This window comes from Phocoena sinus, chromosome 16 (assembly GCF_008692025.1).
Source record: "Phocoena sinus isolate mPhoSin1 chromosome 16, mPhoSin1.pri, whole genome shotgun sequence".
NCBI classification, from domain to species: Eukaryota; Metazoa; Chordata; class Mammalia; order Artiodactyla; family Phocoenidae; genus Phocoena; species Phocoena sinus.
The window spans coordinates 77,584,763-77,610,277 of record NC_045778.1 but is presented as its reverse complement, the minus strand read 5'-3'; the positions used below and the strand labels follow the sequence as shown (position 1 = coordinate 77,610,277).

The 25,515-nt window shown below is 52.1% G+C and overlaps 1 protein-coding gene across 1 annotated transcript in view; it reads right to left on the bottom strand.

The window, feature by feature from the left end:
- LHPP (phospholysine phosphohistidine inorganic pyrophosphate phosphatase) overlaps positions 1-25,515 on the bottom strand; it is a 136,103-nt gene that overhangs the window by 101,606 nt on the left and 8,982 nt on the right. The window contains exons 2-5 of the mRNA XM_032608227.1: positions 17,462-17,649; positions 13,678-13,831; positions 4,951-5,014; positions 3,889-3,981 (exon numbers count right to left, since the gene is read on the bottom strand). Coding sequence (XP_032464118.1) covers positions 3,889-3,981; positions 4,951-5,014; positions 13,678-13,831; positions 17,462-17,649 — 499 coding nt within the window. The remainder of the gene's footprint in view (positions 1-3,888; positions 3,982-4,950; positions 5,015-13,677; positions 13,832-17,461; positions 17,650-25,515) is intronic.

Genomic DNA, 25,515 nt, shown 5'->3' with positions numbered 1-25,515 from the left:
GGACAAACAAGCCAGCTTCTTCTCCATAAAGCTGCAAGGAGTACAAAAGGGAGACGGGGGTGGGGTTGGCACGGGTGGGTGGGAATGGATAGATTAGAAAACACTTAAGAATCACACCGGCCAATCACAATGCGAGGACCTCATGTGGATTCTGATTCAAAGAAACTGCAAGCGACGACGTAAACACTTGTAAGACAATCAGGGAAATGTGAGTAATGGCTGGATTTTTGATGATATTAAGGAATTATTGTTAGTATTACGTAGTTGTGATAATGGCATCATCCATGTTTTTAAAAAGAATTCCTATCTTTTAGAGACACTTAGAAATACTTACAGATGAAATGATATGATTTCTGGGAGATGATTCAAAATAATCTAGGTGAGAGGAGCAGGTGGGAGCACAGATTAAACAAGGGGTTATTAACCTTCAAAGTGGTCCCAATGGCCAAATAGGGGACAATCTGGGCAACAAAGTAACAACAGGAATGGATTGTGACTCGTGGAATAAAACAAATATCCTTAAGTACATGTTGGAATAAATAAAAAAGTAAATGGGAGAAAAAGGAAAGCTCTCTCTTACAGTAAATGCTAATCAATAAATATAGAGGGAACAATGGAAGTAGAAAACCACCATTTGGCACCATGGTGACAACTGTTGCAGGTAAGAGGATGCTGCAATTAGGAGGGGAAAAGAATGCCGGGAGAGCGAATATTTACACAGTGTCAAAGTATTCCCCCATAAGATACTTATTAGTCACAAAGGGACAACAGTAACTCTGCAGTGCAGAAATGGGAACCTCCGACAGGCATCAAAGTGACCACAGCCTATAATGCGCAGGGCGCCCGCACATGCCTCCTGATGGGACACACCAGAGGGCACGGCACTGTCTGTGAAATGTATAACCAGAATTACATATGCCAGAAATGCATAACCTGAAATTAAATCATGAGGGAACATCAGGGACATTCTACGAAAGAACTGGCTAGTACTCTTGAAAACTGCCACAGTCCTGAAAGACAAAGACAGACTGAGGAACTGCTCAGAATAAAGGGTGCTAGGGGGCGTGACACCAAATATAACGTGTCCAAAAACAGAGGGTCCCTGGGCTAGTCAACATCTGCATCAAGGCTAACTTCCTGAGTTTATAATTGTCCTGTGGTTGTTACATAAGATGTTAGCCTTTGGGGAAGCTGCAGTAAGGACACAGGGGAATTCTCTGTACTATTTTTGCAACCTCTTTGTACGTGGGAAATTGCTTCAGAATGAACAGTTAAAAACAATTTTTAAAAGTGCTTATTAGTTGATAATTACTGAAGCTCAGTGATGGGTACCTGGGGGCTTACGAGGTTACTCTCGCAATTTGCACAGATATTTGAAATGTTCCATGATAAAAATGTTAAAAAGAGAGGTTTAAAACACAAAACCACCTTATTTGGATTTGATTTTTTTTTAAATCTACATTAAAGACATTTCTGAGACAGCCAGGAAAATTTAAATATGGACTGGTATTAGATAATACTAAGGAATTACTATTGATTTTGTTAGGTAGAGTTTTTTTGGTTTGGTTTTTTTTTTCAATGTGATAAATAACATAAAATTTACCAATGTAACCATTTTGAAGTATACAGATCAGTGGCATTAAGTACATTCCCAATGTTGTACAACCATCACCACCAGCTAGTTCCAGACATTTTTTATCAACCCAAAAGGAGACCTCATACCCACGGGCAGTCACTCCCCATTCCCCCATACTCCCAGCCCCTGGCAACCTCTAATCTATTTTATGTCTCTGTGGATTTGCCTATTCTGGACATTTCATATAAATGTTAAATATATAAAATGTGACCTTTTGCGACTGGCTTCTTTCACTTACCATAATGTTTTCAAGGTTCATAAACATGGTAGGATTTATCAGTATTTCATTCTTTTCATAGCTGAAATATTCCACGGTGACAATAAACCACATTTTGTTCACCCATTCATTTGTTGATGAACATCTGCATTATTTCCACCTTTTGGCTATTGTGAATAGTGCTGCTATGAATATTCACGTGTAAGTTTTGTTTGAACACCCGTTCTCAATTCTTCTGGATATACACCTAGGAGTGGAATTGCTGGGTCATACGATAATTCTACATTTAATTATCACAGAACTGTTTTTCATACTGGCTGTTTTTCATAGTGGGTGCTCCACTTTACATTCCTACCAGTATTCCTATATGAGGGTTCCAGTTTCTCCACATCCCTGCCAATGCTTGTTATTTTCCTTTTTCTTTTAAAATTATCATGGCCATCCAAGTGGGTGTGAGGTGGGATCTCACTGTGGTTTTGATTTGCATGTCCTGAATGAGTGATGAGGCTGAACAGCTTTTTTGTGTGGTTTTTTTTTTGCCACGGTTAGATGTCTTAATGCATTGTCAAAAATGCATTAATGATGGGCAAAAACAACCATCTTTTTTTGAAAGGCACACTATAATTTGAAAGGATAAGATAACATTAAGAATGGGATTTGCGGGCTTCCCTGGTGGCGCAGTGGTTGAGCGTCTGCCTGCCGATGCAGGGGACGCGGGTTCGTGCCCTGGTCCGGGAAGATCCCACATGCCGCGGAGCGGCTGGGCCTGTGAGCCATGGCCCCTAAGCCTGCGCGTCTGGAGCCTGTGCTCCACAACGGGAGAGGCCACAGCAGTGAGAGGCCCGTGTACGGCAAAAAAAAAAAAAAAAAAAAAAAAAAAAATGGGATTTGCTTTAAAATACAACAGAAAAAAAAGTAAATTTTTAAAGAGAAAGAAATGGGATAGAAGAAGGGAATGTGACAAAATCTTTTAACTGTTGAATCTGGGTGATGGATATATGAGGAGAATCACTGTTTCCTTGTCTCTGCTTTTGTATATATTTGGAATTTGTCACAATAAAACAAATTTAAAAAACTGTCACTGTGAAATGAAGTCATGAAAACCAAGTTATTTATTCCTGTAGTCTTCACACATTCAAAACACAAGCCTCTCCTCTCTACCAGCCTCACAGGGCATTTTCTAGGTGTTTCCTGGGGACCCCCGAGAACTGTATTTTCTGGCATCTGTGAATCTCAGGGGAGGTTTGGGCGCAGAGGTTCCAGACTTCCATGGCTTTGTGCTGTCTTTCTCTAAGCACCGTGAGAGACCAGTGCTCTAGACTGGAACACACATGGGAAATTCTGGTCCCAGAATAAGGGAGCAGCACGGCGATCCTGGGGGCACCAGCCTCACCACAGGGTGCTGACACTGTCCCCTGGTGCCACATCCAAAACAGACAGCAGGACAGCCCTGACCGCCGGCAGACACGTGCCCACTGTTTCTTCAACAATGCCATCAGGAACCCGCCGGCCGGACGGGACCAACTCACTCTACCTGGGAAGGGGAGGTGGGAGGATGGGCACTGGGGACACTAAAACCATAACTGCCTTTTTTCCTTTTAAGATGTATGTTTGGAAGGCAACGTGTCTCAAAAACAGTTACAATGTTAAGGTGGCCAGATGTATGATTCTACTCCAACATGTTCGTCTTGCTGTGCACTGTCTTTCCATGAAATATTTTTAATACATTGATAGGACTTGTCAATCCTCATCCTTCCAGAGAAGAAACAAAAGTCGCTTGAAAAGAGCCACAGGCATTTCTTTTTCTCACTCTTATACTGATACTAATTAACCAGGTGGAAAACATTCAATGGGCCTCCTTTGCTGTCTTTTTCCCTCTTTCCAGTCAGATCAGCTCTCACGGGGGGCGAGAGGGAACCTTCGCAGGCTGCCTGAGCCCTCAAACCCATCTCCGGCGCCGAGGCCGCCCCGGGAGCACTCTGGGCCTCCCTCAATAGCTGCCCCCACACACGTGCTTCAGGACCCACTGGCTTACCTGGTGGGCTTCCACCCTCATCTCCCGCAGAGCAGACTTGAAAAACTCAGGGGAAGGTTTCCCCACCACCTCAGCTTCGATACCACAGGCATACTGGGGAAAGACAGAAGGACATGGCATGGGTTTGGGAGCAAGTACAGGTGAACACCTGCTCTGCAGTGAAATCCTCCCTCCGGGGAATCAAGGAGAGATGCCCCAAATGTGCACCTGCAGGCCAGGGACCTCCAAACGGCAAGACACATGGGCCGAGAGGCACACCTCGTAGGCAAGTGTCACAACTCCACATCGGGCTGCCCGGGATGCTGGGGGCACCCACCACCAGGCACCCTGCCACCTGCCCCAGTGCCGGACCTCAGCAGGAGGCGGTCCACAGCAGGCCACCCCGACAGTGCTCTCATCTGCATTCTTGCTTCTCCTCCCTTCCCTTCTCCCCCGACCACCCCCAGCTCTGTCATAGGCCCTCCAGGGGAAAAGGTCCAGGGCCCCATCCGCCAGCCTGTCCGTCCCTCCCACCTGAGTGCGAGTAGGCAGGGACCAATGTAGCGGTGAGTACGGGACATGACATGGGCTGACCTGGGCCGGGAGCCCGGGCTGGGGCAGCTGGCTAGGCGTGAGTCAGAGCGGGAGCCCCATCTGAGCCCAGACTTGGAAACTCGAGGAGGGAACTGGGAAGGAGTCTAATCAGGACACATCAAGCTCAGGGTGCTGCAGAGGAGGGTCAGGAATGAGGCAGGCTCACACACATCCAGAAGCCAAGAATCCGAGAGGAGAGCTACAGAGCATGCTGGGAGGGCCAGCGGGGTCAGCGGCAGGCAGTACGGGCTGTGGGGAGGAGAGGGAGAGACTCGGGGGCAGAGTGATGACCAGGGCAGCCGAGAGGCCAAGCTCCAGAGGAGGGGGAGAGCCGGGCTTGGAGCCTCAAATGGGGTGGGGTGGGGGGGCGAGCTGGAAAACATAGAAGGCACTCAGAACACTGAGCACACCCTCTTCTCCAGAAACGCCAGAAACATCCCCGAGGGTCCTGAGACGTGAAGAGGGCTCGGGCAGACCCAGGGCAGGTACCTCAAGCGCCTTCGTGTAGGGACCAACATCCAGCATCAGGCCAGAGGTCTCCTTGTAGTAGCGTCTAGAAAACAGCAGAAGGGGACGAGGGGAGCTGAGCCCAGGGGCCTGGGAAGTGCCAAGAGAAACTGCCCTGTCCCGGTTCTGGAGCTCAAGAGAGCTGAGTCACCGGCCAGGGTCAGTCCAGACACCACGCTGAGAATGACCGACGGAGGTCAGCTCGACAGAGCCCAGCGGTGGCCACCATGCCTGGACGAGAGGGGGAGAGACGGTGAGTCAGCAACTCTCAGTCAGAACGGCCCCCTGCTGCCAGCCTCGTGGGGACCTCGCCACAGTGGGGGACCCCAGGGGCAGCTGGATCCAGTTGCTAACACAGAGAAACACAAGTGACCTGTGTTCTCGAAAGGACAGCTGGTCCACAGAGCATGTGGTGAACCCCTGATTGCTAATAATTAACCCCTAATTGCCGCCTGGAGAAGAAAACTCCATTAGTTCCACAGCAACCTGCCGCATCTCCTAGTAGCTGGAGGTCAGGAGAGGGGCCAGGTCTTCCAGGCGCCAGATGCTTTTAGGACAAGACAACTATCTGTTCCCCATCTCACTGGGGCCAAGACGGCTTGGCTCACAGCAGGGCCTCGCAAGACGGTTTCACATCTTCCCTCCTGTGAGCGCTGTGCTAAGGCCCAGCTGCCACTGCCTGGCCACCCAAGGCCACACGCAGACCCCTTGGGACACACGGTGACCAAGCCCAGTTCTCTCTGAGCAAAGCCATTCGATTGTAAAGTGAGAAGGTAGTTGACTCTGTGCTGCTCTGAAGACAGGGTTAACGGAAACCCAGGACTGTCACCATGTTTTCAGACCCGCCACATCAGTTACCCTTCTCCCTCCCCTCAACCTTCAAATTTGGGAGACGTTAAATAACATGTATGTGACCTAAATGTCCACAGACATGAATGGATAAAAAAGATGTGATATATATACACACACACACATATATATGTACACACACAAACACAAAATGGAGTACTACTCAGCCATAAAAAAAGAAACAATGCCACGTGCAGCAACATGGATGGACCTAGAGATGATCATACCAAGTGAAGGAAGTCAGACAGAGAAAGACAAATATCATATGATACCACTTATATGTGGAATCTAAAAAAACGATACAAATAAACAACATGTATGTGGAAAAGCAAAGAGAAGGCTAGTGAAGCACGCTGACCTCAGGGTTTCAAATCCTCTTTCCACTTCTTTTTAACTGTGGGACTTTGGGTTGCTTAAGCCCTCTGGGCCTCGGTTTCCTAATCTGTAAAATGGGCAAAAAGAAACTCCAGTATCTACCCTTATGGGCTGCTGTGAGGCTTGAGCAAAATAATGTACGCGAAGTCCCTAACATGATGCCTGGCACGCAGAGACTGCTCCAAAAATGTTAGAGAATATTGTTATAAATAACTGCTCACCCAGACCGAGATGGGTAATAAGATATGAGCTGGGGGGACTTCCCTGGTGGCGCAGTGGTTAAGAATCCGCCTGCCAACGCAGCGGACACGGGTTCCATCCCTGGTCCGGGAAGATCCCACATGCCACGGAGCAACTAAGCCCACGTGCCACAACTACTGAAGCCCACACACCTAGAACCCATGCTCCACAACGAGAGAAGCCACCGCAATGAGGAGCTCGCGCACCGCAACGAAAAGTAGCCCCCGCTCGCCACAACTAGAGAAAGCTGGGACACAACAACGAAGACCCAACGCAGCCAAAAATAATAAATAAATGAATAATAAATAAATAATTTTTTAAAAAAAGAGATATGAGCTGGAGAAGAAAGGATGAACACAGGTCTTTCCAGTTTGTGGGAGCTGAAGCCTGCTGTGTGACTACTGGAAATGGTAGCACAGCTCGGGAGCTGCCCCAGGGCTGTGCCTTTCCTCCAGCTCTGCGGCTCCCAGGGACTCTGCCTGTCCCTCTCTGGCCCACCTGAGGCCTCCAAGGCTGCAGGAGCCTTGCTGTCCGCAGCGTTCACCCGGTGCTTAGGTGGGACTAGCGCTCTCCCACCCTGAATCCTCCACTGTCCACCTTGGAAGCTTCCGTCTGGACGCAGGCTGGGCTGCAGGGCTGTAGCCAAACCCTTGACCTTGGCAAGGGCTGGTCCCCTGCTACTCACTCCTGTCGGGTGGATTAGAGCCTGGAGCCCAACTGTTGACGCCATGAGGGCATCTCCCATCACGACAGGACTCGGTCTCCAAGTGACCCTGGGCCTCTCAGCCAGGTTCCGAGGCTCTGTGCTCTTGGGGCCGTGCCACGAGGATGTGGCTCGGCTGGGATACCACACACATGCAGGAAGGTACCTGGTAGCCAAGAGAGAACCGCCGCTGCTTACCAAGCTAGGACCTGCCAATGCTCCCATTTTTAAAGAGTGACCCTAAATCACAGGCTTAGAGGTCCCTAATCTCATTTATCTTAAATCTGGACATCTATTTTGCATTTATACAGCCTCAAAATAGTGCTTCCTTTTCTTTTTCCACGATCAACTACTTTGGTATGACGCTTTCCTCAGGTCATGGGTCCAGGGTTTCCTAGGTCCAGGGTTTGAAGGAATGGCCAAGTAAAGCAAAATTTGCCCAAGAGGCAGAGGGAAATGCCGGGTGCTGAGGCCTGGGCTTGCCGGGGGGCAGTGACATCCGCTAACTCAGTCCCCCAAAACATTTAGGACGCAGCTGCCCCACACCCTTTGCAGGGGACGCTCTCAGACCCAGGCTGCTCCCCAGGGACTCTCGGTCTCGGGGGGGAAGCAGACAAGTCCACAGACAAATATAAAAGGGCAGGACATGGGTGACAACAGGTGGAACCCCATGCTCTGTGCACTCTGCTTGAGGAGGGCTGGACAGGCTGGGGACAGGAAGGCGGGGAGGTGGCCCAGAGGACACGTCAAAGCTGAGACCTGAAGGTCAAGGGGGAGGAATGCAAGAGCCCAGGCCCGGAGCCTCCTGGACTCGGCACCCTGCTGAGGGCCCCAAGGGCCGGACGCTGCTCTAGGCGCACAGGGGTCTGTCAGGCTCTCAGGGAGCCACCGTCTCGTCCCCTGGCCCCCCATGAGATGCCCGCTGCGGGAGGGGCCGGACTGGGACGGCCTCCCCGAGGACAGGCATGTTGAAGCAAGCCAGGCACGGAGGATGGAGCTGAGGAAAAGAATGTGGCCGGCATAGGAGAGGCTTAGCCAGGCACCAAGGAAACAATTATAAAACAGGCCTCTCTGTCGCGATAGACACAGCTCTGTTTGGAGCTGAGGGCTCCAGGGTCCTCTGGCCCAGCGCAGCCTCAGCTCGGAGCGGCGTGGAGGCGGCAGGAGCTGGGGGCCCCTTCCCTCGGTAAGGCCTCCCGAGGACACCCACGCGGCACCCCTTCTGCCCGCCTCAGCCTCCCCCCAAATCTTTTTTCCAGAGTGACAGATACCTGCGCTTTCTTAAATTTAAATTTAGTTCTGGTGGGAAGAACTGAACATGCAGCAGAAAATACGCAATTAAAACCCTGTCTTTGCTACACTGACTTTTAGAACCTAAAGGAAAAACTGACTTCCGTAAATCAAAATTGGAGAGCTTAGTATTTGTGGGGTTTTTTTTTTTGGCTGCGTTGGGTCTTTGTTGCTGCGTGTGGGCTTTCTCGAGTTGCGGCGAGCGGGGGCTACTCTTCGTTGAGTGCACGGACTTCTCATTGTGGTGGCTTTTCTTGTTGCGGAGCACGGGCTCTAGGCGCGCAGGCTCAGTAGCTGTGGCGCATGGGCTCCAGAGCTCAGCTCAGGCTCGGTAGTTGTGGCTCACGGGCTTAGTTGCTCCGCGGCATGTGGGATCTTCCCGGACCAGGGCTCGAACCCGTGTCTCCGGCATTGGCAGGCAGATTCTTAACCACTGCGCCACCAGGGAAGCCCTGGCCTTGTTTTTATAGTGCCCAGAATTTGTCTTTATTTCTTCTTCATCCAGGAAAACAAAAAGGCACCTTGGGGGCTTCCCTGGTGGCGCAGTGGTTGAGAGTCTGCCTGCCGATGCAGGGGACATGGGTTCGGGCCCTGGTCTGGGAGGATCCCGCATGCCGCGGAGCGGCTGGCCCCATGAGCCACAATTACCGAGCCTGCGTGTCTGGAGCCTGTGCTCCGCAACGAGAGAGGCCGCGATAGTGAGAGGCCCACGCACCGCGATGAGGAGTGGCCCCCACTTGCCGCAACTAGAGAAAGCCTTCACACAGAAACGAAGACCCAACACAGTCAAAAATAAATTAAAAAAATAAATAAAATTTAAAAAAAAAAAAAAGTCACCTTGAAGGCCATCTGTTAGCCGAAAACATTTTTAGAGATACAGTAAATACTAGCACCTAAGTTAACTTTTTTTTTTATTATTATAAAGGCCCAGGTTATTCCCGAAACACAAGAGATCTGATATATTTATCTTTTGTTACTGGCATAATAAAAGCAACAGCAGGTCTGGTGAGAACCTAAGTGTTCTGGCCACAAAGAAGAAACTGTGGATTCTGGAAAGACAGGGAAAAGCCGGAGAGAAGCAGTCAGATAGATTTTATGCTTTATTTCTTCTGCCCTTCCGATTACGCAGCACAAACTCCCTTCAAAATGACCACTTGACCTTTCCCACAAGAGCCATTAACCTTCCATAGGCTGTCGCGTAAACAGCTTAATTTTCTGAGGGCAGCATGACAGAAGAAATTACAAAGGCAATTCCCACTCTCGGTCCAAACAGATGCCAAATGTAAATCACACCGTTTCTAGGAGGACACTGTGCCCCAGTGCCCCCGCCACCCTGCCTCCTTGGGGACTCCGCACAGCCCCACTCCAGTGGAGGACAGCCCCTCACCATCAATGACCCCCACGTGGATGTGACAGCAGCTCTTCATGGTTCCTTGGGCTGTCCCAGGAAGCTATGACCTAGGCCCAGAAGCTGTTGGTCCCTTTCTCTGATTTTTGAGTACCCAACCCATAGCCTAAGCCAGAATCCCCAGCAGCTAGAGACCCCACTAATTGCTTATTTGGAAAACAGACACTTGCCTACTGTTGAATTTGTTACAGAATTACAAAGCTAAAAGAAACTGATCTCATTTTTTTTTCGTTTTCAACAACATACCTATTTTGACTACTACCCCTTATCTGGAATAGTAACTTTTAATAATTAGAGACAATTTTAAAGAAAAAAATTTTAACATAAATGAGTTATAACAGAGTTTCTTTTTTTTTTTTGGCCCCGCCGTGTGGCAGGCAGGATCTTAGCTCCCCAACCAGAGTCCGAACCTGTGCCTGCTGTGTTGGGAGTGTGGAGTCTTAACCACTGGACCACCAGGGAAGTCACTAAAACAGAGCTCCTTAATTGTGTTGTTCTCTAGTGAGGGGTTGGTAACTTCAGGGATGCCTACAGGACCAAGCCAGGAGTGTAAAAGAATTAAGCAGGCCAGGTTCTGTGGTTTGCAATGACCTAAACTGAAGAAGGTAAGGTTTGGAAGGGACTGTGACAGTTCATTTTATGTCAGCTTGGCTGGGCCAAGCTCCCCAGATATTTGGTCTAACAGTATTCTGGATGCTTCTGTGAAGATGTCTCTTGGGTGAGATTAACATTTAAATCAGTGGACCTGAGCAAAGCAGACTGCCCTCCAGAGCGTGGCGGGCTTCGTTCAGTCAGTTGAAGGCACAACCAGAACGAAGTCTGAGCTCTCTGAGCAAGAAGGAACCTGCCAGCAGACAGCCTGGCATTCAGACTGCAACTCTCTCCTGCATCTCCAGCCTGCCGGCCTATGCAAATTCTGGACATACCTAGACTCCACAATCAACTTCTCTTTATATACACATCTTCCTCAACTTACCATGGGGTTACGTCCTGATAAACCCATCATAAGTTGAAAATATTGTAAGTCAAAAATGCATTTAGGGCTTCCCTGATGGCGCAGTGGTTGACAGTCTGCCTGCCGATGCAGGGGACACGGGTTCGTGCCCCGGTCCGGGAAGATCCCACATGCCGTGGAGCGGCTGGGCCCGTGAGCCATGGTCACTGAGCCTGCGCGTCCGGAGCCTGTGCTCCGCAACGGGAGAGGCCACAACAGTGAGAGGCCGGCGTACCACAAAAAAAAAAAAAAAAAAAAAAAAAAATGCATTTAATAAGCCCAAGCTACCAAATACTATAGCTTAGCCCAGCCTACCTTAAATGTGCTCAGAACACTATATTAGCCTACAGCTGGGCAGCATCATCTAATGCAAAGTCTATTTTATAATAAAGCATTGAATATCTCATGTATTTTATTGAATGTTGTACTGAAAAACAGAATGGTGATCTGGGTACAGAATGGTCGTAAAGTGTATCCGTTGTTTGCCCTCGTGGTCGAGTGGCTGCCTGGGAGCTGCCACCTGCTGCTACCGCCCAGCATCACAAGAGAGCATCATACTGCATGCGGGAGAAGATCAAAATTCAAAATTCGAAGTCTGATTCTTACTGAACGTGCGGAGCTTTCACACCGTCACAAAGTCGAAAAATCATAATCCGAACCATCGCTAAGTCATGGACTGTCTGTATATACATCTCCACATCCTGTTGGTTTTGTTTCTCTGGAGAGCACTGACTAATACAGGACACATTTTATTTTCATCAAAAACACACTAGAGTATTTGTAGCTCCGAAAAGAAGTATATCCTCTCTTCTCTTTCTTTAAATCTTTCATTTGCCTATTTTGAAAGAGACATAGCCATGAAAAGATATTTCTCTCCTATGAGAAAAACAACAATTGGTACAAGATGAAGGGCAACCAACTCTGACACTCGGAGAAGGGGCAGGAGGACATGGTCAGGTCCGTGGTGCACCGGAACTAACGGACCAGTGGTTCCAGCCAAGCTGCGGTGCCCTCGGGAATGTGGGGCCAGGACTGCCAGATCTTCTGATTTCTCAAAAGGATCCAGAAATCTGGTTATTTTACGTAAAATCTCCCAATTTTTAAAACATCCTCAAAAAAATTTAAGATCTGTGCGGACCAAATGTCTGCTCTTGACTGTAGCCTAGAGACGACAGAGCACAGGCTCTGGAGGGCACTCCTGGCCATGCTGGCACTTACAGACGGGGGGACCATGGCTTACTTCACCTCTCTATGCCTCAATATGCCCATCTGTAAAATGGCAATGACACTGCCTACAGCTCACAGTGTTGTGGTCAGAATTAAACATGGAACTACATAAAGTGCTTAGCAATGGCTGGCGGCCAGATAAAAAGCCCCCTGGTGTCACCTGGAATAGCTGCCCTGCTCAGCAGGCAGAGAAAGCAAGTTCCCAATCACCAGAAGCACCTAAACTGAGAAAGGCTCCCCCAGAGACGGCCACAGAATTCCTGCCCCGCACGAGAAGCTGGGATAGAGCTCCACAGCATCCTCATGGTTCTAAAATCCTAGTGTTGCTTCCATTGAGGGCAGAATAAATCTGCACAGCTTTCTGGAAAGCAGCTTGGCAACATACATTAAGAACCTCAAAAATACACATCAAAGATACTGATCACAGCCTTCCTTTGGTAGAAAACTAGAAACAACACAAACGTCCATCAGCAGGCGTTGGTTACAATAACTATAGGAGAGTTACTTTTTAAAAAATAACTGTAGGGGCTTCCCTGGTGGCGCAGTGGTTGAGAGTCTGCCTGCCAATGCGGGGGACACGGGTTCGCGCCCCGGTTCGTGCCCCAGTCCGGGAGGATCCCACGTGCCGCGGAGCGGCTGGGCCCGTGAGCCATGGCCGCTGAGACTGCGCGTCCGGAGCCTGTGCTCCACGACGGGAGAGGCCACAGCAGTGAGAGGCCCGCGTACCACAGAAAAAAAAAACCAAAAAACTGTAAAAACAATTGATAGGAATAACCTCACCACAGAGACATCTACTTATTGTATGGAAAGTGGTTCACAAAATGTTTGGTGAACAACTAAAAATGGGTGACAGAAGTAGGTCAAGTTTGACACTGATGTAAATACACGCATGTGTAATGATCTCTCTGCACAGGAAACCACTTGGAAGGACGTATATCAATACATTGACAGTTGTTTTCTCATGCGGTGGGACTGGAAATCCTTTTTGTTTTCTTCTTTTTGCTCATCTGTATTCTCTAATTTTTCTTCAGTGAATATGTGCTGTCTTGGTGGTAAAAGATGGTAAGAAAAATAACCAACATGGTTTTTTAAACGAGACAGTGAGGCTCAGGCTGAAGACTCGGACAAAAACGTTGGTCACAAAATCACAACTTTACACAGACTGTGCTGTGCGGCCAGAGATATGGGGCCCGGACAAGAGCATCCCACAGGCCCTCGAGCCTATTTTCTACTACTTAGGTGCCCCCTTGGCCCAATCCATCCAAGTCTTGTGCTGTATCCTGTGAAAATGCACCTAAAGTCAGGACAGTCAACACAGGCCCCTGAGATCTCCAGGGGTCTCCTCTGCAGTGACCCTCCCCTGCCCCTGGCCTCTTCCAGCCTCGGACCCGCAGGGAAGCTTGACCAACCAGCTCCTAAAGACAGGGAATTTCCTCAAAAATTATCAAAAGATAGAAATGAAGGGGAAAAAAAAGCAAGAAAAGGGGAGGGAAGGAAGAAGGAGTCACCCTGCATCCACCCCACACCCACTTTTCCCATCTTCTCTGCTGATTCTGTTAAGTCAGAGACGCACAGAGCATGACCCAAAGTGGCCATAAATGACTCTCCCTGCAGCTGACTTACCCTTTTCCCAGTGAGAAGAGCACAGGATTCTCCAGCTCCATGAGCACCTGGAAAGCTTTATTCATGTTTTGATAAGAAAAGCCTTCTCCTGCATCTGCAATTACGACACAGTTTGGGTTGGACGTGTCGATCTGATCAAATTCCGAGCGGACTCCTGGTGAGACGGAGAGAGAGAGAGAAGGATAAAGCCCTGGCTGACATGGTCCACCTCGCATCTCCTTCCAGGAACACCTGTGTCTGCCTCATCTGCCCGGCCCTTTCTCAGATGCTCTTTCTGATCGTCAAGCTGACATGAGAGGTGGGCAAGGAAGGGGTGCTATTCCCATTTTACAGATGAAGGAATTCTGGCTCCACACAGAGTGTGTGTTAGGATCCTGAAAGATGATGGGCCCGCCCCTGGCACCCCCACTCCAACACCAGCATTACCCCAGAAGTTCCCTTAGTTCAAAACCATAGGCAGGGGACTTCCCTGGTCATGCAGTGGTTAAGAATTCACCTGCCAATGCAGGGGACACGGGTTCGATCCCTGGTCAGGGAAGATCCCACATGTCGCGGAGCAACTAAGCCCGTGAGCCACAACTACCGAGCCTGCACTCTAGAGCCCTCGAGCCACAACTACTGAGCCTGCATTCCAGAACTACTTAAGTCCATGCGCCTAGAGCCCGTGATGTGCAACAAGAGAAGCCACGGCAAGGAGAAGCCCGCGCACCGCAACAAAGTGTAGTCCCTGCTTGCCGCAACTAGAGAAAGCCCATGCACAGCAACAAAGACCCAGCGCAGCCAAAAATAAAATAAATAAATAAATAAATTTTAAAAAACCCAAAACTCAGGTATCTATCAACAGGGGAACGGATAAACAAACCATGGGATGTTCACTCAATAGAATGCCACTCCCCAATCAAGAGGAAAAGACCTACTGACACATGCAACCAAACAGTATGTTGGGTGAAAGAAGCCCTGCACACAAGGAACGGTTAACTCAGTAGGCCTGGGCTGCTCAAACCCTGCACATCCAAAGAAAGGCTGTCTTCAGATCAGGCCCACCACCACCTCCCGGGAGATCACCTCTGAGCCCTTGGAATATCCTGCCTGGAAAGAGTGCTTTCGTGTGTCTGGGGCCCTGGGCCATGCTGCATCCGTTTGACACCTGGGGGCCTGGAGACAGAGTAGCCAAGGTCAGTCACACGGGCGCTGCATGCCTACCTGACTGACCCTTAATAAAAAGCCTGGGCACAAGGCTGCAGTGAGCTTCTCTGGGTGACCACACCTCAGGCGTACTGTCACGCATCGCGCTGCCGGGAGAATGAAGTGCATCCCAGCACAACGCCCCCGGAAGTTCGCGCCTGGATTCTCCTGGTCTCTGCCCACGCATCTCTTCCCTTCGCTGAGTTTAATCTGTATTCTTTCGCTGTAATAAACCATAACTGTGAGTAGGACAGCTTTTCTGAGTCCTGTGAGTCCTTCTAGCAAATCATCAAGCCTGAGGGTGGTCTTGGGAACCCCAAAAACTAGATGCTGTGTGATTCTATTTATATGAAATTCTAGACACAGTAATCTGATCTATAATGGAAAAAAATCCAAACAGTGGGTGCCTCTATAGGGGTTGGGGATGGGGACTAATAGGGAAGGGCCTTAGGGAACTTTTGGGGTGATGGTAATGTTCTAGGTCTTTTTTTTTAATATATATATATAATATATATATTTTTTGCGGGGGGCTGCATTGGGTCTCAGTTGCGGCATGCGGACTCTTAGTCGCAGCATGCACGCGGGATCTAGTTCCCCAACCAGGGGTCGAACCCGGGTCCCCTGCATTGGGAGCGTGGAGTCTTACCCACTGGACCACCAGGGAAGTCCCAGTAATGTTCTAGGTCTTGATAGGGGTTTGAGTTACACAAATGTGTGCAGTTTTCAAAACTCAGCAAAAGTACACTTGAGATTTTTGTATTTCGTTGCATGTAAATTTTACATGAAAAGAAAAAACTAAACAGATTGAACTCTAGTTAACGATGTGAAGTGTTTAGGGGAAGTGTACCAATGCCTGCAAGTTACTTTGAGATGCATCAAAAAGATAAAGATGGATAGATGGCTGGAGGGATGGGTAGATATATAATGAAGAAAATATAGCAAAATGTCACTGGTAAAAATCAAGGTTAAGGGCACACAGATATTCCAAGTAAAATTCTTCCAGCTTTGCTGTACATTTGAAAATTCTCGTAATAAAATGTTGGGGGGAAGATTTATCGACAATAAAACTTGAAAAAGATTCAAAGTCTGAAAAGTCAGGTACACCTATGGAAAACACAGACGCAGGATTACAGGTGAGGAAGGGCACCTGGCTTGCCCTTCAGCCTCTCAAGCTCTAACATCTGCCTGTTGGACTCACTGATGAACGATGCCTTCAAGGCAAACTCTGAGTTTCCCTCTCCCCTTCACCCTGGGGAGGGGAGGATTTTCTTTCTTAAGTTTTTCTGTTTCTTTAAGGACCTGTTCTAAAGACACTGGCAGGGATCCTAGATCACAGTGGAAGCATTTGGAGAAACATGATTTCTAAAGGCTGGGCATGTCGCCCTCGACTGGCGCCAGAGTCGTGGACTGGACACCCGGACCTCCAGGGAGCTCCCTCCATCTCTTGGGAGGCCCACCCCTGTCCGGAGGCGGAAGAGCATTCTTGTCTCTGCCAGAGGTTGGTAAATCAAAACACCAAGTGCAAAGGAGGGAAGAAGGCTCAGTGCAACTAAAGAAAAGTGTCCTGGATTCTGAAGCGTTGCTATGTCTCTTCTTTTTATCTTTTTGGCCGCACCGCGCAGCATGTGGGATCATAGTCCCCCGACCAGGGATTGAACCCGCGCTCCATGCATCGGGAGTGCAGAGTCTTAACCAGTGGACTGCCAGGGAAGTCCCTCTTCTTTTTTTTTTTTTTTTTTTGCGTTACACGGGCCTCTCACTGTTGTGGCCTCTCCCGTTGCGGAGCACAGGCTCCGGATGCGCAGGCTCAGCGGCCATGGCTCACAGGCCCAGCCGCTCCGCGGCATGTGGGATCCTCCCAGACCGGGGCACGAACCCGTGTCCCCTGCATCGGCAGGCGGACTCTCAACCACTGCGCCACCAGGGAAGCCCCCTCTTCTTTTTAAATATTCAGAAGGCACCAGGTAATACTGCTCCTTCCTCTCTGTCCCAGCAAAACTCCCCGCTGAGGGTCCAAGGGGCTCTTTTCCTTCATTCAGACCAATATCAGGAAGGAAACCTGTGCAGTTTGCCAGACAGCAGGGCTGGTTTTCACAAATATAGTTCAGAAACCTGTGGACCTCAGTCTAGCTTTTCATCCCCCCCATCTGTCTCTCTCTGTCTCTGTGTGTGTGTGTGTGTGTGTGTCTCTCTCTCTCTCTCTCTCTCTCTCTCTCTCTCTCTCTCACACACACACACACACACACACACACACACACACACACACACACTCACACACACACACACACACCCCAGAGGCTAAAATCTTGCCCCGTTGACAATTCCTTGCCACCGTGCTTCATCCTAGATCACAGAAAGCAAATTCAGGGTTTTCCTCTGAGGAGCCACCTGGAACCTGCCTCCAAACACCCTCCGGTATGAGGCCGGGATGGATGGGCCAGGTCCCCAGCAGGGAGCCCACAGGTGTCAACAGGAGCCACGTGCTACCTCTGTGTCCTGCCCAGTGGTCTGGCTCAGGCGAGAAGGAGCCCCTCCCCAGCCCCCACCTGGAAAGGAGGCGCCTTCACCCCAACCAGGTCCCAGGGCCCGGCAGGCCTACCGTCGTGGATGAGCAGGTGTGGCCGCAGGCCTCGCTCCTTCAGGATCAGGCAGGTGGCAGGGGCCGGGGCGGTCACCTCGTCCTCTGAGATGTCGAAGCCCAGACGCCGAAGCATCCCCACCAGGTCCCCCCGGGACTTCTGCGACTCATTGGTGCAGAACCTCACCTTCAGCTGGGACCGCTTCAGTCTGGAAGTGGGGAGACGGGTGGAGGGGCTGTCAGCAGGCAGTGTGGCCTGCTGCGGAGGGGGCTGGACAGGCGCTTCTCCGAGGGCGCAGGCCAGGTCGCCACGGGCCCCTGAGCTGGGCCTCGACTGACCCCGGGGGTTTTGGAGCTGGAGCAGACCATTCTCACCCTCACTGTGCTTGACACAGCTGAGGCTCCCCAAGGTTCCCGCCTGGCCTCTGCCCACACCTCCCCTTCTGCCTGGGACACGTCCCCACCCTCCCCTGGGACACACTGCCCACGCACATGCCAGCTCTCCCGCACTCGACACCTCCTCCACCATACCATGCCGCTCAGCCTCGCAGGGGTCACCTCCGAGCATCCTGGCCACCCCTCTGGACCTCCCATCACAACGAGCATTTCCACTTAGCAACTGAGCTGACTCTGTACCCACACTTTCCCAAATACAAAGGTCAAGGGGCCAAGCTGAGGTGTGTCTCCTCATCACTGTCACCAAACAAAGGTTTGCCAGACAGAGTCACCAGGCACACGGGCGAGTTAACGTGAGGTGAGCCTGGGATGCGTGCAGAGTGTCAGCGGCACCGACATCCTTCCCGTCTGAGCTCACAGGAGGCTCCGCATCCCAGTTGCACCTGGGCAGGCTCACCGAATGCAAAGCCACAAAGCTGATGCCTGAAGAAACGCCAATGAAATAACATTCAACCCGTCTACAGGCAGCTACTGAGCACCTACTAAATGCCTGGCTGGGGTGGGTGCACAGAAACGCCACGGTGTCCGCAGGCAGGCTCTCTGACTCCCAGAGCCCTCAGTCGGCAGGTGGGGCGGAGACCACGCAAAGGAAGGGGGAATCGGGGATTGAGAACAGAGAGGTGCTGGGAAGGACCAAACAGGTGAAGAGACAGGGTGGCCAGGGAGGGTGGGAAGGTCGGGGAGGCCTCCCTGGGGAGGAGAGAGCTCTGGAGCTGAGACCCGAAGGGAAGCAAAGAGGCAAAGGCAGAGCGGCCGGCAGAAGGAAGGGGGGACCTGGTAAGCGTCAGCACTGCAGGTGTGGCCGGGCAGGAGAGGAGGCCGGCGTGGGGGCCGAGCAAGGGGGCCAGTGGGCCGGGGGGAGTGAGAAGAGGTGGGCTGGCCACACCTCTGGCCTGGCCCAGAGCGCACAGCCCTCCCTGGATGAACCCCGGGCCACAGCGAGGGAGCCTTCATATTTGGCGTCTGCAGAGAGCGCGGTGGGGGGCCATGGAAGACACCAGGCTGCAAGTCAAGAGGCCCGAGAAACCCTAGGGAAAAGGTGGAGGGTCTGTATGTCCCCGTCTCCAACCATCCTGTGGGACGCTGCCCCTACCCTGTCTCTATCCAGGTTTTTCTTTCTAACACTAATCAGTATCTCCAGGCGTCTCATTTCTGTATCTGTTCACCATCTCTCTCCTGGACCCATGTGCTCCATGCGGTCAGGAATGGGGCCTGCTGGGCGCTCCTCAGCACCCCCAGCGCTTCACACAGGGCTTGGCACACGGCAGGCCCCCGATAAGTGTTTGCTGAATGACTGAGGTATGGAAAGTCCAGATGACAGCTGGTGAGGGGGACCCTTCCTTAGGACCACGCCTACTGCTTCCCCCAAGGGTGCCCTGACGGAAACAGACAGGATTCAGTGGTGAAGACATGCATTCCCACGCTACAGTGAGCTTTCAGACCCTCTGAGCACTGGAGTGGACAGGTGCGATTTGGAAAAAAATTGGCAGATCTACTGACAAGGCGAACGCAGAGAGGCTGACAATGTCGTAATCAATTCTTTCTTAGTATTTGTCTTTCCTAATCAGGGGGTTATGAATTATCAATTACATTTAGTGGTTAATTGCCCTTCATAAAGACAGCTTTTGTATTTTTAAATTAGGCAGTTAATACATTGTAACTAATAGCATCACCTTGTACATTACGGGCAGATCTTCACTGATTGGCACCCGGGATGTGCGATCGCACCCAAGTTAATGGAGCAGTTGAGAGAAGAAGGCAGGGGGTGCCGGGGGACTACTTATTCCTAATGGATTATGATGTGACCTTCTCAGAACAGTGAGCGATCGGTGTGACAGTGAGGTGACAGTGCCTCACATCTGCTATTCCAAACACGACTTCGATGCCCATAAAAAAACGAGTAAATAACAGAACTCACTTCAGGACACTTCAGCCACTGTTCTCCTTTGAAATACAACATAAGTTCATCCAAAACACATGTTTTAAAATCAAAGTACTAGTTTTAGGATTGAATCAGTCCCTGGAAAGTGGCGGGAAATGCTTGGGGAAGGCCCCTCCCTGTGGGTCTGTCCCTTCGTGCCCCTGACCGCACCCCCTTTTGACTTTCTGGCACAAGTCCCAGGTCCTCTCTCTTCATTGTTCTTAGTTACTAAAAATAACAGAAGTAGGGCTTCCCTAGTGGCGCAGTGGTTGAGCGTCCGCCTGCCGATGCAGGGGACACGGGTTCGTGCCCCGGTCCAGGAAGATCTCACATGCCGCGGAGCGGCTGGGCCCGTGAGCTATGGCCACTGAGCCTGCGCGTCCGGAGGCTGTGCTCCGCAACGGGAGAGGCCACAGCAGTGAGAGGCCCGCGTACCGCAAAAAAAAAAAAACACAGAAGTATTCATTATTATTATTAAAATAGTAAAGCATGAATACAACATTACACTGGACCTTGCCTTGGGGCTCAGTATCCATGATCTGATTTCATCCTCACCCCCTAAGGGAAGAGCCCCCTACAAACACCCTGTGTCCCCTACATGCACCCCCCAGGGCCCGGTGCCTGGAGCACAGGGGGCCCTAAGCACATGTTGAGAAAACAAGCTGAGGAGGCAAGAGCCACGGTCCCCGTTCCAGAGACAACAGAACAGAGGCTCCGGGGCGGGGGGGGGGGGGGGGCAGAGACCCGAGAAGGTTGCTTGGCTTATAAGCAGCGGAGCCCACGGGCCCGCAGCTGGCCACAAGGTGGCGGCCCAGGCTCTGGTCCAGGGGGTGAAGGTGCTGGTGCTTCCCCAGTAAGGGAGGCACCTGCCGGGGCAGGCCCAGCTCAGCCCTGCTGGGCAGGACACTGAAACCTTCCCAGCGTGCGGAAGGGTGTGCATGGGGCACACATGTGCGTGCACAGGGGACAGAGTGTGAGAAGGTGGGTCAGCACTGAAGGGGAGGCCCTGAATGGCCAGGGCTATGAGCTGAACTGTGTCCCTCCCACAAAATCATATGTCGACTCCCTCAGGAGGTAATGAAGGTTGTTAAGTGAGGACAGAAGGGTGGGGCCCTGATATGACAGGATTAGTGTGCTTATAGCAAGAGACACCAGAGATCTCCCTGCAAGCACAGAGAACAGGCCGTGTCAGGACACGGCAGAAGGTGGCCACCGAACAAGCCAGTAAGAGGACTCTCGCCAGAGACCCACCCTGCCGGCCCCTTGGTCTTGGATGCCTAGGCTTCAGAACTGTGGGAAGCTAAACCTCCGTGCTTAAGCCCCCAGGCCGTGGTATTCTGTTATGGCAGACTAAGACAGCCAAGGAACCAAAGCCTCGGCATCTCTTGGAGGGGTCTGCTGCCAGAGGTCAGATTCAGACTTGGGAGGCCTGGAACACGCGAATCCAATGTCAGGAAAGCCGGAGCCAGGCGTGGCTTCAGGGCCACGGCACAGTCTGCAAAGGGCCTCCCGAGGGGAGTGAATCCAAAGGATTTCAACATCGGACTGGGCCCAGCTCCAGAACATGACATGTCACCCCATCCCCTGACACCCAAGAACCCTGGGCACAGGGGGCCTACTGCAGGGTCCTGGCAGCCCAGAGCCGGGCTCTGGCCAGATGGCCCCTCTGAGACCACGGCCTCAGTCCACTGCACCCTCCCCAGACCCCCTGAGAGGGTGGGTACTTGCCCCTACTTCCCGTGGCCGCAACGGCTCTTTGAACTGACCTTTACCTCATCCCGGAGGCCAGGACAAGCTCTGAGTGACGACGTCGCCTGATGCAATTACCAAGCATCACATGAACTGGTCCCTTGCAAATCACCTCAGACCTCACACATCTGCTGGCTGTCGGCATCTGCCAGGGGCGCTCATCCGAAAATAATGGAGACCTTCTCATTATCGCTCGTAGCAGGTAGAGTGCTAGGACGATTATTGGACATCCTGACTGACCTTGGCATTGCTCCACAGCCTGATGCCCTCTGGGCTCGCCAAAGAGGGGCTGGGCAGGGGGCGAGGAGGCTGCCCTGGATAAGGCCCCTCCTAGCTCGGTCCCCACCCCACCCCACCCCAGCCATCTGTCACCTTCATCTGACCCGGAAGGCCCTCTCATCACCCTGAGTCTTTGCGTTCACCCTCCTCTATGGCCAAATCCTACCCATCCGTCAAAGCCTGGCTCATATGTCCCCTCCTCCAGGAAGCCCCCCAGACCCCGGCCCCTGCCCGGGCAGAGCCCGTCCTCTTTCCACTTGGCTTTCACAGTCCTTGAAGCACAGCAGTGCTTTTCTATGAGAAGCACTTAACTGATCCAAACTCTGGATCTGATGGGCCCACCTGGTAATGCAACCAAGTCATTCTGCTTTCCAGAGAACTTCAGGAAGAAACCCCACGCTCACTGCTGATCCCGCCTGTGGACGGCACTGCTCCAGCGCCCGTCTCTAATCCTTCCTGGGACAAGGTTGTTAAAGGGTTCCAGAAGAGAAAGCACAGTGGAGCCGGAGGATGGGCCTAGGCACAAGGGTGAGGAGTGAGTCACGCCTTCTGCAGGCGGAGGAACAAATGCCTAAGAAAGATGCTCTAATACTGAGCGGGAGGCCAGGTGGCCGAGAGGCGACCAGGAAGTGCTTCCGAGTCTGATGCCTGTGGGCTGGTCCCGGTTCTGCCACTTAATGGCTGTGGGACCTCCACAAGCTGTTTCTTCTCTCTGTGGCTCAGTTTCCTCATCTGGAAAATGGGGATGATAACAGCCTCACATTGTGAGGCTCCAGTGAGACCTGCAGTGCACTTGCTCGGGCCTGGCCCACAGTAAGTGCTCACGGAATGTAAGCTGAGAACATCGGCCAGTGGCTGGCAGGCAGGCTCCCCCAACCTAGTTCCCTCCCCGCTCTACCTGACCCAACTGCCCAGAGCAGGCAGGGCACTCACCCACCTCGCCCCAGCCACCCTGTGACCAAGCAGCGAGGCGCATGGCAGCTGCCACAACCTCCCCTCCCCCGCTCTCACCACCTGCGCCCACGTGGGGCTCCGAGAGGCACGGGCTGGGTCCTACAGAGGGGGCACGTGTGGAGGGTCTGGGAGGCCGGGCCGATGGCGAATCCCAATCTCACCCCCGCCCCGGGGGAGGGAACCCAACAGGACGGCGACGGGGAGGAACCCTCAGGCTGGGTGGGTTCCTGGGTGGGAAGGTGAGGCTGCAGGCTGGCAGGTCAAACGTGAAGTGACGAATGAGGTTAGCACCCAGAGGGGATGCGTGACTTCTCCCCCATCGGAGAGGAAGCAGGGTTTGTGTTTTTTGATTTTGCTCATCACAGGCCCACCCTGGGCTGAAATTCTGGTCTCCTACCAGAGCCACCTCTATGTCAAGTAGCCTGGAATCCTCTCCTGAGACAGAAGAAACTCATACCAGGAGGGAAGGGAGGTGTAGGGGAGGAGAGGGGCGTCTCCCCTCATTCCTGCCTCCCTGACCCAGGCCCGTTCTGCCCCTGGGGCTACAACTCAAGTCTTCCCCTGTTACTACTGAAATGGCCACAGCTGCAGATACGCTTCAGTTTCTCAGAGAAGGAAAGAACACCCACAACACCTCGGGGGGACATTATGAACCGAAACTCGGGCAGCAGCGCCCAGCCGAGACCTTCAGAGAACATCAGTCTCAGCTTCCCCATCCACCAGCATCAAGATCTCGTTACCTAGCAGAGCTCCACGGCAGCGCCGGCCACTGTCTGATTTTGAGGTCTGTGGCTGCTTTCCTTTTAGAAAGCCACAGAGATTGAAAACACACATTTGGAAAATTGAAACTCGCAAAGTGCATATTTGTTCTAAGAACCCAATTTTTTAAAAATAGAAGGTCAAACAGGAGCCCATGAACAGAGCAGGGGCAGTTCTGCAGTAGAAAAATACAGTCATAAAGGAAGGGATGGAGGGAGGGAGGGAAGGAGGAAAGAAAGAAAGAGAAATATAGTCACACACACACCAAGGGGCACCCACGTTGATTCTGAGAGGAACCAGGTCCAGCTCCCCATGTGCCCTGATGTAGGGCCTCAGCTTCGGGGCAGGGAGATGCCTTCTGGCTGGAGCAGCAACAGAAGGGCTTTTCCCCCATGAGAATGGGGTCTGGCTCCCCAGTTGGGGTCCGGCACCTGCACCTTCCACATGCCCTTGGCCAGGCATCCATAGGCCAGACTCTTGGGAGTCTTGAGTCCCAACCATGAAATGGGGTAACAGTAGCGTCTAGCCTTCTGGCTCTCCAGGGTGGGGCACAGAGGACGTGCCATGAGCCCTATCATGTGCCGGCATCACCACGGGGCCACGAATGCTGAGGGACATCGGTAAGGCCTCTGCCAGTAGCTCTGGCTGGGCCTGCTGCATCTCCCCCTTCTTTCCACCAACCCACCAGAGTAGACATTTTGGCCAGGCTGACAGCCAGCTGCTAGGTCCCTGGAGGTCCCTCCCACTCTCCATCAGACACTCTGCTGGGCAGACTGTGTCGTCAGAGTCCAGGCAAGAAACAGAGTGCAAAGTCTGGACAGAGAGAAGAGAACAAGAGCAGTGGTGACGCATGGAGGTGGCCCTGGCTGAGCCTATCAGGCCGGGCTAGCCAGCCAGCGACCTCAGGGGGACAGCAACGAGGTCAAACAGACATCGGGCAAGCCTGAAGCCAGGGCCCTTACGAAACACGTGGCACACCTTCCACACCCGTGGCTACCTCACCCGCCACCCAGTATGTTCTCTCTGACCTGCCTGGGCCTCTGAGCTCAGATCAAAGGGACACGCGGAGCCCGCAACATCACCTTACTAGTTACTAATAAATTCCATTTAGAATGAAGTGCATGGGAGCCTAGAAACCAGAGGAGACCCTGGAGATTATCCAACCTAGTGGCTCCTTTCGCAGAGGGGGAGACTGAGGCCCAGAGGGATACAAGGAACCTAAGGGCACATTTCTGGGAGCCATGGGTTTTTTGGTCCACTCCCCACCAGCTAGCCCTCCCCTGACGTGGTCACAGGCTGGTCAAGTGCTGGGCGCTGCAGGGGACGGAGCCAGGCATTCTCAGGTAAGGTGGGAGCCTGGCTCGGGAAGCAGACACACCCTCAGCACCTCTGCCACCTTGTCCCTGTGTGACCAAGGCTTGTCACCTAACCTTCTCCAACCTCAGTTTCCACATCTGTAAAATGGGGCACCAGCAGTAGCTACTTGACAGGACTGTCCTGAAGCAGCTGGCATGTTGCAAATACTCAGTGAATGACAGTGAAGATGATGGTGGTGACAATGACAACCACACCTCTAGCAGGCTCGGGGCTGGGTGCTGGGGACATCTGGGCCCTTGAGGCAGGTAGTCGGACAAGAAGACAGATGCCCAGGGAACTGGGACAGCCGGAGGAGCCAGCTGGTGAGGGAGGCCTGCTGGATGGAGCCCAGAGAGCTTCGCCCAGGGCCACCATTAAGAAAGAGGGCAAAGTTCAACCCAGCAAATGGAACCTGGGGTAAACTGGTGCTGGCTCATCCTAGCAGACATCCCAGAGCGCCCAGGACAGAGGGAGCCCCAAGAGCAGTTACAACAGCTCCCCACAAGAGGAAACTGAGGCACAAAAAGGCTAAGGAACTTGCCCAAGACCACATGACAACCACAGGGCAGAGCTGGGACTCGAAACCCAGGTCCTCGCCCAC